This window comes from Crinia signifera, chromosome 1 (genome assembly GCF_055691185.1).
Source record: "Crinia signifera chromosome 1, ASM5569118v1, whole genome shotgun sequence".
Classification (NCBI taxonomy): domain Eukaryota; kingdom Metazoa; phylum Chordata; class Amphibia; order Anura; family Myobatrachidae; genus Crinia; species Crinia signifera.
The window spans coordinates 428,428,922-428,442,317 of NC_139217.1; the positions used below are offsets into that span (position 1 = coordinate 428,428,922).

The following is a 13,396-nucleotide window of genomic DNA, read 5'->3' on the forward strand; positions in this document are numbered from 1 at the left end:
AAAAAAAAAAAATGACCAGTCATTTCACGCCCACATTTCAGTTACATGGACTGAGACAGCAGCTACAGTATAGGAAGAGTGGGGAACTCTAAATGCCCCTTAAAAACTTGTTTTAAAAATAAAACGAAAATTGGATAACTTGTGCCTTATGGTATTATACACAGTTTTTGAACCAGGTTCAATTTGAAGATTTTGCAGGTTCTTACATTTTTTGTTGCTGTATCACACTATTATACAGTACAGACATTCCTCAATTAACGACCGCTCAGACTTACGACCCGCCTTCTTTTATCGACCAAACTGGGACTGCTCAGACTTGCGACCCCCGCCCGCTCGGACTTACGACCCACCATTGCGTCACCGCCTACCCATTTGTACTTACAACCCGCCCAGACTGTTTAGTGACCCATGCTGCGCATGTTTTGCAGTGTCTCCGCGACATGTCAGAGAATAGGAGGAGTATGACTTTTCTTTATTTCGAAGTGTACTGTACTTGTATTATGTATTTTTATACACGTTCTTTTAACGACCGAGTCGTAGGAACAGAACCCAGTCATTAAGTGAGGAATGTCTGTAATTTTTTAATTGCAGAGATGAGGCAGCCATCTTGTACCAATATCCTGCTCTATTACTATTAGGAGACATGAAACTAGCATAATAATACAGCCATCTTACCTCTGCACACTGCTCATCATTCACATTTATTTTCTCATCTTAAATTATAATTTACACTGAATACATATACCCTGTAAGAGACATTATATACATTTCTACATGCTTACTGTGGATGCTAGATGTGACTGACCGCTATTAACCCCTTCAGTGGTGTTTTTTATTTTATTTATTTTTTGGGGGGGGGGGGGGGGGGGGAGCGCTCCCCACTGGGCGAGTTTTTGTAATGGGGAATGCTCCCTTAAAAAAAAACACCACTGCCTCCCCGGGTCCGGGCAGCACAGCTGAACTGTCAATCAGCTGCTGCCCGACCCTGCGCCCCGGTGCCCGTCCCTGTCCCCAGGTTGTCATAAGCTGGCACCGGAGACTTGTATAGAAAAGCCGGAGGCGATGGGGGAGGAGGCGGCGCGGCAGGGTGGAGGGAGCCGGGCAGCGCTGAAGCTGCCTGAGTTCAGCGATTCAACTCAGCAGAGCTGCCCGGCTCTAAACAGTGGCAATCTCGAGAATTTTCTGGGCTTGCCAGACTGGGCACTGAGGCACAGCCTGGAAAATTCTCGGGATTGCACTGAAGGGGTTAATGTGGACAATAAGTTGAATCCAATCTTTGCTTACGTGCAATGAGCAAAAATGTACATCAGGGATGGTGTAATGGTTAGCATTAATGCCTCACAGCACGGAGGTCATGGGTTTGATACAAACCATGGCCCTAACTGTGCGGAGTTTGTATATTCTCGCCGTACTTGCGTGGGTTTCCTCCGGGTACTCCGGTTTCCTCCCACAATCCAAAAATATACTGGTAGGCTAATTGGCTCCCAACAAATTAACCCTAGAATGTCAGTGTGTGCATGTGTGTATATGTGGTAGGGAATATAGATTGTAAGCTTCACCGGGGCAGGGACTGAATGTTCAAATCTTCTCTGTAAAGCGCTGCGGAATACAGTATGTGTGCGCTATTTGTAAATTGTCACCATGGAAGACCGCTTGAAATGTTTTATTTGGTTATTGTACATACACAGAAATATGTTGAGGGAAATAATTACTTTGGCAGGAACACATGTAAATCAAGAATGTGTAGAGAAGAAGGAATGATTTGTTCACTTATAAAACAACTGGTGATGAAGGCCCATTTTAACTAGAAAAGGGGATGTGACCATCTCTAACTGGACACTCCAGTAGGTACGTGACCGGTAATAATAAAAAAAAATAATAATAAAAATAAAAAAAAAAACACGAAAACCGAAATATGTTTTGAGATGAAATGTAGCAAATGTAACAAATGGAAAATGTGTTTAAAAAGCAGAGATAACCGGCAGAAAAACGTATGATCTTTGGTTAGCACAAGCTCCACTATCGTTCTGAAGCAAGGAGACAAGATTGTCCAGAGTGTATTCTTCCCACTACTGCCAGATGGAAAGGCTATTATTATAAATGAAAGGCAGCAGTAGTGGATGCCAGGCACTTTTGTTTTGTGCCAGATAGTGAAGTCCAGATGTAAGCTGGCTACCCTTGGGACAGGACAGGCTTCAGCTCCCGCAGCAGAAGAGAACCAATCACCGTCTTCTCAGTGTTTATGATGAGCTGTGCTGTAGAGGCTTCCTTCAGCTCCACTGTGACCAGCATCAATGACCCACTGTGCACAGTCTTCGCTGCAAACCTGCAACATAAAAAAAGAAAAAAAAGAGAGATAGATAAGAGATCATAGCTTCTTAACACACTCACGTTGTGATTGGTCTGTAATACTATGCTGTACCTACAGCAAGACTATGCAAATCATACAACTGCAGAGAGCAATGGGTGTTTATGTGTGTTACCATGCACAAATAAGTTTGTATGGTGTGGATTTGAGTACACTGCTGACGACAAAAATTCCGAGACACGAAAAACCCTTCCTAATTACTTGCAATTAGAAGCAAAACTGTCCTTTTGTGCCCGGCAATTGACTGAAAAGCCACCTTAGGCACAAAGAACTTCTGTCAACCCCGCTAATTCATTCCGCCAGCCTAGCAAGTGCTGAGCGAGGACAGGAAAACTGCAGTGTGATCGGATAACAACATGCAAAGTACAGGCCCGGCTTTCTCCTGCTAACTACAGAACAATACCGTGGCTGCACATGGTCTTTTGAAGACACTAACAACTACAGGAGCAGGTCTGTGACCGCTGCTGACCCCCTCTCTGGAGGGCTTTCCCCTCTTTCCTTTCTAAAAGACACGTGTCTCAATCGGAGCCATCTGCCTCAATTTGTGAAACATCTCCAGCCACAATAGCATGCAGTTAGCCCTGACAACAGCCAACAATACAGAAATAATAAAACTGCTCTTGCTGACAGCATCTCTCTGGCTACTCAATGGCAAAGCAACTGGACAGTGTCTCCTGTCTGACAATTAGCCCTTCGCTGCGTATACTCTGGTCTGCAGGGATCTGTTTAATTACCATCAACATAAAGAAGAGAGTTTATCAAAGATGCTCAAAAAAAAAAAAAAAACTTCACACTAGACTTAATTAAAATATTAGCCACTTAAGCAGGAAACAGATTCTCTCTAAATGAAAAGTAATTTCTTTTTTATTTATTTATTTTTTAATCACATTGAAACCTCAATGCATTACACTAGTTAGGGAAGCATAACATGTCACTTCAATCTTGTTAACCAGTTTATATGTAATCATTGCTATTTATTTTATTATATAAGCATTAAGATCAATATTTATTTCCCTTTCGCACTAATGCTGCCTGCTTATTTATTCTTCAAATAATAGGTTTGCATTCTGCCAGCCAACGGTTGGTGCAAATACACAAATACGTACATATATACGCGCACACACACACACACACACACACACACACACACACATACACAAACATATACATATACATACAGGCAGCAGACTAATAATCTTTCAGAATTTAGCGAAAGAGAAGGGGTTTGGTTGATTATATATATATATATATATATATATATATATATATATATATATATATAGTCCCAGGGTAGCCAGGCACTACCTCCTTAGTCGATTGCTGTCTGGGTGCTCGCACCAAACAAATGTATGTATAGTATAGTCCCAGCGTGGGTGCTGCACTCCAAAAAAGTACTTCTGTTAATCCATATAAAACGAAGTTTATTATTACTTCGTTTTATATGGATTAACAGAAGTACTTTTTTGGAGTGCAGCACCCACGCTGGGACTATATATATATATATATATATATATATATATATATATATATATATATATATATATATATATATATATATATATATATATATATATATAGAGGTAGGAGGCGGCGGCACTCGAAGTGAAATAAATGACACTAACGCAAACAACTTTGTCAAACGTTTTCGATGTATTTACATCGTCATCAGGACCTGATGACGATGTAAATACATCGAAAACGTTTGACAAAGTTGTTTGCGTTAGTGTCATTTATTTCACTTCGAGTGCCGCCGCCTCCTACCTCTGCATACGCAACCTCTTTGAAGGGGGTTGTTTTCAGGAAGGCACCGGAGACAGTATCAACTTCAAAGGAGTGCTGCCTACCCCAGTCCCCTATATATATATATATATATATATATATATATATATATATATATATATATATATATATATAGATAGATATATATAGATATATATATATATTTATATATATATATATATATATATATATATATATATATATATATATATATGTGTGTGTGTGTGTGTTTGTATGTATGCGTGCATAAACACTTACATCCACTGCTCAGACCATGAAATATAGGACCCAATACATAAAAATTAATTTATCTGGGGACAGAAAATGTAACACAAGTCACATTCATATGCAAAGAATATGTCACATTCATATGCAAAGAATCAAAGTCAAAACTGATATTCAGTACAGTTCAACATTCTTTTTTTTTTTTCCGTATGTAATTAAGATCTTATAAGTGTATAGTTTAATAATCGTATTGTAAAAAAAAATATAGGCGTAGATTTACATAAATACACAAGTTCCCTCAATTCTTACTGTATTTCCATTAAGTTGTAACACGAGTCCAGCATATAAACAATACCATTTAACTAAGTGGGGTATTCAATTAGTGGCGATTTTCCGACAGTAAACGCATATGTAGTTTTTGCCGATTTTCGGTTAAATTTACATTCGACCTATTCAATTAAAAGTACCGCTTTTTTTGACTGCCGGAAAAACTCGGCACGGTTGCAAAAACATGAGAATTGGCAAATTACTGCGGTTGTTTGACAATTTTCTGCCGAAGCAGTTTCGTCTTTTTACAGGAAGGAATCGGCATTGGCAGGAAAAATGTCCAAAATGTCTGCATTGAATAGGGAAATTCAGTTTTTTTCAATTAGCTGAAAAAAAAAAATCAGACAAATTGAATACGAGTGTACATTTCATCTGCTTCTAAGCATTATGACTAACTACCACATATATTATTGTCATATTTATTATATGTTGAATTTAAGCTTCATTTTATGTGTGGTACATTTAAATGGTTCTTCCTCATCTTTGCGGCCACTGCTTCGCTTGCCACAACTTTACTAAAGGTAACACATGGTGGCGTGGACACAGGAGGATGGCTTGGAAACAGGAGAGAAAAGTAATTGCTTGCAGAATAGCGGCTAACAAAACTGGCATAGCTGTGGCCGCAAAGAGGAATTACCATTTAAACTTTTAAAAACCAACCCGAAATGTAACATGAGTCACAGGGAATGACAAATATTAAAAATGCAGAAAATGTATTTGGTTTGCTTTGTATCTATAGTACCGTTTGTAAATAATTATTATATTAAGTTGACCATGGCCCATACTTGCTGGAATTTCTTGGTGCATGGATAACGTCCATACAGAACTCTATTCTGAAATACAATGCTAACTCTAGATAAAGGAAATGAGAATACCCGTAAGTTTTCCTTACTCCTTAAATAGAAGGATATCTATTTCATATACATGTATTGCTACATAATATTTTGTTGCATTGGATTATATACATCATATACACACACACACATACATACATACATACATACATACATATATATATATATATATATATATATATATATATGTCGATATGGTGAGGCGGCACTCCAACAAAGGCTGCTTGAGGATCAAAGCGATGTTACACGGTGCCTTCCGTGGGGAAGAACCCAAGAGGACCTTGGGGTACACAGGACTGGGCGGCGGCGGCACTCGTAGTTAACCCCTTCCCGACATTGGACGTACATTTACGTCATGGTCGGGAAGTACTTCCCGACACATGGCATAAATGTACGTCATGGGTTTAAACTGTCACCGCGTCTATAGACGCGGTGACAGTTAGGAGATGTCTGCTGTCCCTGACAGCAGACATCCCCCCTCGCCGCCCAGGGGGGGCAGGGGTGCCCCCCCCCGGTCGGCGATCGCTGTGATTGGCTGTTCAAATCTGAACAGCCATTCACAGCGTTTCCTGTGTTACCGGCGGCTAAGCCGCTCGGTAACACAGAAAACGGTGGTGATCGGTGCAGCACCGATCACCACCGAGCGGCAGCACCCCCCTCCCACCCACCCGGCACTCACCCGGCAGCTCCCTCAGGTCCCCCGGCAGCAGCAGCAGCACGCCAGGTCCCCCGGCAGCAGCAGCAGCACGGAGCCTCAGCGCACGCAGCGCTTCCCCCCTCCCACCCCAGCAATGAGTTAAAAAAAAAAAAAAAAGGCACTGAAATATATATATATATATATATGTGTGTATGTGTATATATATATACACACATATATGTATGTGTATATATGTATATATATATATATATATATATATATACACACATATATATATGTATATATATATATATATATATATATATATATAGACAGATATATGTGTGTATATATATGTGTGTGTGTGTGTATATATATATATATATATATATATATATATATATATATATATATATATATATATATATATACATACATACATACACACACACACACACACACATATATATATATATTTATATATATATATATATATATATATATATATATATATATATATATATATATATATATATATATATATATAGAAAGATATTCCCGACATATGACGTATATATACGTCATGGTCGGGAGGTACTTCCCGACCGAAGACGTATATATACGTCATGGTTTTAAACTGTCACCGCGTCTATAGACGCGGTGACAGTTTGGAGATGTCTGCTGTCCCTGACAGCAGACATCCCCCCTCGCGGCGATCGCTGCGATTGGCTGTTCAAATGTGAACAGCCAATTGCAGCGTTTTCTGTGTTACCGGCGGCTAAGCCGCTCGGTAACACAGTGATCGGTGGTGATCGGTGCTGTTAAGTACAGCACCGATCACCACCGATCGCCAGCCCCCCCCCCCTCCCACCCGGCAGCCCCCCTCACTCCCACCCACCCAGCTGCCGCAGCGCCAGCACCCCTCCCACCCCCCCGCCAGCCGCAGCGCCAGCCCCCCTCCCAAAGCTGGTGACCAAAATGGGGTCACTTGTGGGGGGGTTCCACTGTATTGGTGCTTCGGGGGTCTTGCTAATGCGACATAGCACCCACCATTCATTCCACCACCAAATATCACTCCTTCCCTTCTGAGTCCTGCCATGCACCCAACTGGTATTTTTTGGTCACATGTGAGGCATTGCCGTACTCGGGAGAAATTGGGGCACAGATTTTGGGGTGCTTTGTATCCTTCATTCCTTGTGAAAATGAAAAATTTTGAGCCAGAACTGCATTTTTCTGTAAAAAATTACATTTTTTTACACAAAAATGCAGATCTGGCTCAAAATTTTTCATTTTCACAAGGAATGAAGGAGACAAAGCACCCCAAAATCTGTGCCCCAATTTCTCCCGAGTACGGCAATGCCTTACATGTGACCAAAAAATACCAGTTGGGTGCATGGCAGGACTCAGAAGGGAAGGAGTGATTTTTGGATTTTGCAGCACAGATTTTGGTGGAATGAATGGTGGGTGCTATGTTGCACCAATACAGTGGAACCCCCCCACAAGTCACCCCATTTTGCAAACTACACCCTTCAGGGAATTCATCAAGGGGTATAGTGTACATTTCAAACCCCCAGGGGTTTCACCAATTGTGGTACAACTGGGCAGTGAAAATAAAAAAAAATTTTTTTTCATTTTCACAGCTCAGTTGTATCAATATTGGTGAAACCCCTGGGGGTTTGAAATGTACACTATACCCCTTGATGAATTCCCTGAAGGGTGTAGTTTGCAAAATGGGGTGACTTGTGGGGGGGTTCCACTGTATTGGTGCAACATAGCACCCACCATTCATTCCACCAAAATCTGTGCTGCAAAATCCAAAAATCACTCCTTCCCTTCTGAGTCCTGCCATGCACCCAACTGGTATTTTTTGGTCACATGTGAGGCATTGCCGTACTCGGGAGAAATTGGGGCACAGATTTTGGGGTGCTTTGTATCCTTCATTCCTTGTGAAAATGAAAAATTTTGAGCCAGAACTGCATTTTTCTGTAAAAAATTACATTTTTTTACACAAAAATGCAGATCTGGCTCAAAATTTTTCATTTTCACAAGGAATGAAGGAGACAAAGCACCCCAAAATCTGTGCCCCAATTTCTCCCGAGTACGGCAATGCCTCACATGTGACCAAAAAATACCAGTTGGGTGCATGGCAGGACTCAGAAGGGAAGGAGTGATTTTTGGATTTTGCAGCACAGATTTTGGTGGAATGAATGGTGGGTGCTATGTTGCACCAATACAGTGGAACCCCCCCACAAGTCACCCCATTTTGCAAACTACACCCTTCAGGGAATTCATCAAGGGGTATAGTGTACATTTCAAATCCCCAGGGGTTTCACCAATTTTGATACAACTGAGCTGTGAAAATGAAAAATTATTTTTTTTTATTTTCACTGCCCAGTTGTACCACAATTGGTGAAACCCCTGGGGGTTTGAAATGTACACTATACCCCTAGATGAATTCCCTGAAGGGTGTAGTTTGCAAAATGGGGTCACTTGTGGGGGGGTTCCTAACTTTTAGCATCTTATGGTGCCTAGAAACCTACATGGTGCCTAAAAAATAATCTCATAAAAAGGAGGCTCCAAAATCAAGTAGGTGCTCCTTCTATTATGAAGCCTGTGGTTTGGTCACCGTGCACACTAGGGCCACATATAGGATATTTATGAAAACCAAAGAATTGGGGGAATCAATTTTTAGTCACATTTCTCTAGTAAAATATACTGTATTCGTTAGAAAAATGTATTAAAATTGAAACTCTGCAAAAAAAATGAAATTTTGAAATTTCACCTACACTTTGTTTTAATTCCTGTGAAACACCTAAAGGGTTAACAAACTTCCAAAATGCTGTTTTGAATACTGTGAGGGGTGCAGTTTTTGAAATGGCATCATTTATGGGGGTGTCTCACATACAAGTCCCTCAAAGTCACATCAGAACTGAACTGGTCCCTAAAAAAATCAGTGTTTGAAATTTTCTTGAAAATTTGAGAATTTGCTATTCATATTTTAAGCCTCCTAGTGTCCAAAAAAATGAAAATGAGGTTGAAATAATGATGGCAACATAAAGTATACATATGGTCTATGTTAGTTATTAACTATTTTGAGTGGTAAGATTATTTGTCTCACAAGCAGAAAATTTAACATTTTGCAAATCGCAAAATTTTCCATTTTTTTACGACATTTTGGTATTTTTCACAAAAAAACACAGACTGTATCGACCAAAATTTACCACTAACTTGAAGTACAATGTGTCACAAGAAAACAATCTCAAAATCACTGGGATAAGTAAAAGCAAAAAAAAGTTATACCCACTTAAGTGATACATGTCAGATTTGAAAAAAAGGGCTCTGTCAGGAACGCAAAAACTGGCTCTGTCAGGAAGGGGTTAAGAAACGGAAAAAATCACCAGAAGACTGGATGCATTACCAACGTTTCGAGGCTGTGTGCCTCTTTATCAAGGTGCAAAATAGACAGGGGTACAATGATAAAAAACATACCTTTATCCCCTTCCGTTGAGCCTGGCGTCCACGCACGTTTGCATGTTTAACTACATGCTCGTATAACTCACTTATTTGAATACTATGTATTTTTTAGCACGCCCACTGTGTGATGCCGGCCAGACGCCCGCCCCTCCACAACGGACCTATGATGTCATGTCTTGGCGCCGGGAGGAGACGACGGCGTGGACGCCAGGCTCAACGGAAGGGGATAAAGGTATGTTTTTTATCATTGTACCCCTGTCTATTTTGCACCTTGATAAAGAGGCACACAGCCTCGAAACGTTGGTAATGCATCCAGTCTTCTGGTGATTTTTTCCGTTTCTTAACTACGAGTGCCGCCGCCGCCCAGTCATTATATATATATATATATATATATATATATATATATATATATATATATATATATATATATATATATATATATATATATATATATATAAAAGGTCCCACTGCTGGAAGCACGCAATAAAAAAATAATCCCAGTGGAGGCCAAAAGGTGAGTTAATAACAAGTTAGTGTTAATAACAATATGAGTTAATAACAAGTTATTATTACTATGACCAGCCAATGCAGAATTGCAGGATGATAAATCTAGTGCTATGTTAGCAAAGGCCTTGGTACTTCTCCAAGCCTACCCATATGTACAGTTAGATGTTCATATTTGGTTTCTGTATTGCGCTCTCTCTCTCTCTGCCTGGCTAGGTCACAGCTGACTAGATAGGAAGTTTTTAGTCTTTGTTAGGAAGACGCTATGCAGTTTTGGATGGACTCCCAAGCATAAATGAAACATGTGTTGGTAGAGGGGCAAAACCGCTAGTGTATGCGTTACCTCTCTGGAGAGAGAGTGAATAAATTATCTATTTGTTTTGACAGCATTAATCACAATTAGTTCTTTGGTTGAAGATCTTAAACCTACACTGTCTATGGAATGTTTTGATCCTGAAGGATTAACGGTTTCCCAAATGCACTTTTCTCCCCCAAAAGGACGAATTGGCAGTTCATAATCCGTTTGCTAGGGATGTTGTAACCAAGAGCTACAATAGGCAATGTCTACTTGTATTTTATCTCATTAATTTACAGCTCTTCAACACTCTTTGTACACTTTGATGAGCTTTAATGGGATTTTAGTTTAAAGATACTGCATGGATGTGTATCCATGATGACCATACTGTAAATACATAAAGAATTATTTAAATTGATCCAGTTAATTTTTAAATATTCATGCAAAAGGTGCGCTTAATAAAATATATGATAGTGAACGTACTATTAATGGTGTCAGTTTCAAAACAAGTGTAAGTTATATAAAATAAGCGGAATGTAAGAATAATGTGTAATCGTAGCAAGGTTTCCTTGTAATGAACAAGTTTGGTTGGCTTGTGATATTCCTCCATCTCATTTTCCTTCATTCTCTCCATCGCGCAGTCACCAGAAGCTGCGACAATGAGCTGCACGGCTAAAACTTTGCCTGCATACATGAAGCCTTCAATTACTGACTGCTGAAGCAGACAGAATCCTATTAGCATAGAAGACAATGAGGCGAAGCAGCGCCCTGCCCTATCAGTATAAAAATAATTAGCCAAAAGTTATTAAACATGCAAGAAAACATAGGCTAACATCACTAACAGTACAAAGCACAAAAACAAACGCTAAAGCCAAAAGCGGAAGCACCGATTCAATGTGAGACCATTGGCATTCGCCAATTACAAATGTTAACGGCGCATACTGATTATGCGTAAGGAAATACTGAACTATGTTTATTTAAATAATCAAAATAATGCAAAATAACATATATTACACTGGTATAGCAAATAATGCTGGACATATACTGCGTGATGTAGTTATTATAGGATATCACGCCACACTTGATGTAGCCATTGTATCACATCACACCATGCTCCATGATGTAATGAATGTATGTATGACATCAATCTATGATGTACTGTACAGTAGTTAGTCTGACATCACTGAAAAAAGTAGGAAGCGCGGGTTCCTACTTTTTTCATTTTTGTTTGGCCAATTCTGTAGTAAGTGGTACTACCAGGTATCCAGCTGAATCTAAGTGGACGAGCAAATTTTTATTTTCTCTTTTTACCGTCTGACATCACTTCCTGCACTAGGATACAGCCATTGTATGACATCACTCCATGATGAAGCAAATATATGATACAAATCTATGATGTATTTATTGTGTGACATCAATCTACGATGTAGTGAGTGTGACATCCCTCTATGCACCATGATAAAGCCATTGTATGACATCAATCCATGATGCAGCAAATTTATTTTATCAATCTATGATGTAGTTATTGTGTGACATCACTCCATAATGAAGGGAATGTACAGTATGACATCAATCTATGATGTAATTATTTTGTGACATCACTCCATGATGAAGGGAATGTACAGTATGACATCAATCTATGATGTAGGTATTGTGTGACATCACTTCATGATGAAGGGAATGTACAGTATGACATCAATCTATGATGTAGTTATTGTGTGATATCACTCCATGATGAAGGGAATGTACAGTATGACATCAATCTATGATGTAATTATTTTGTGACATCACTCCATGATGAAGGGAATGTACAGTATGGCATCAATCTATGATGTAGTTATTGTGTGTAATCACTCCACGATGAAGGGAATGTACAGTATGACATCAATCTATGATGTAGTTATTGTGTGACATCACTTCATGATGGAGCATAACACTAGCTCACTACAGGGGCTCTAGGGAGTAAATGGAACCTCTTTATTGTACACATTTGCTATAACACATTTATAGCAACTCGTTACATATGAGATTTTGCAAATAAACCTGCCGTAAGCAACCGAACTTGACAAATGCACAGGCTTTACGGATATTTTTGAAAAAAAACAAACAAACAAAACTATTTTATTTATGTGAATTTATTGTTACTCAAACATGCCAATTACTGCATAGAATTTATAATAGTAATCCAATAAATAAAAATAGCTTTCTGCCAATGAAATGCTGCCTTTATATCAGTTTGCACATTTACAAACTATTTGCTCTAGAAGGGCCCGTTCTTTATTTCGAGGAAATCTTTTGTATCCATTATAGTGTTAGCTGCTGATGTTGTAGCTGTGCTGACCCCTAGTGGGAAGAAATAGAATGCAACTTCTATGCTTTAATGAAAATCATTCGTACATTAAAGAATTGATAAGTTTCCAATTATTATTATTATTATTATTGAGGGTTCAAAAAATATAGTAGCCATTGCTTTTTTCAAAACTACAATACAAAAAAATTGTATGCATGTTTATAAAATAAATGTAATATTAACACAAAACTATTGTAAAAATAACTGTATGAAGACTTCTCTTCGAGCGGGAATGTCCAAACTATGGCCCTCCAGCTGTTGTGAAACTACAAATCCCATCATGCCTTGCCACAGTTTTGCTATTAGGGAATGCTAAAACTATAGCAAGGCATGCTGGGATGTGTAGTTTCACAACAGCTGGACGGCCATAGTTTGGACATGACTGTCTTAGAGCCTTCACAAACACACACACACACACACACACACACACACACACACACACACACACACACACACATAGGGCCTTATTCATATTTGCAAGCAAAGCAAAAAAGTAAGCAACTGGGAAAAGTCATGTTGCACTGCAGGTGAGAGACCAATGGAACGTACAGAGATATATAGATTTGGGTGGGGTATGTTTTCT

The 13,396-nt window shown here is 39.3% G+C and overlaps 1 protein-coding gene across 2 annotated transcripts in view; it reads right to left on the reverse strand.

The window, feature by feature from the left end:
• Window positions 1–1,648: 1,648 nt before the first annotated feature.
• AP3B1 (adaptor related protein complex 3 subunit beta 1) overlaps window positions 1,649–13,396 on the reverse strand; it is a 224,582-nt gene continuing 212,834 nt past the window's right edge. For both annotated transcript variants that reach the window (XM_083152189.1, XM_083152198.1), the window contains exon 27: window positions 1,649–2,326. In XM_083152189.1, coding sequence (XP_083008315.1) covers window positions 2,173–2,326 — 154 coding nt within the window. In that variant the 3' untranslated portion in view covers window positions 1,649–2,172. The remainder of the gene's footprint in view (window positions 2,327–13,396) is intronic.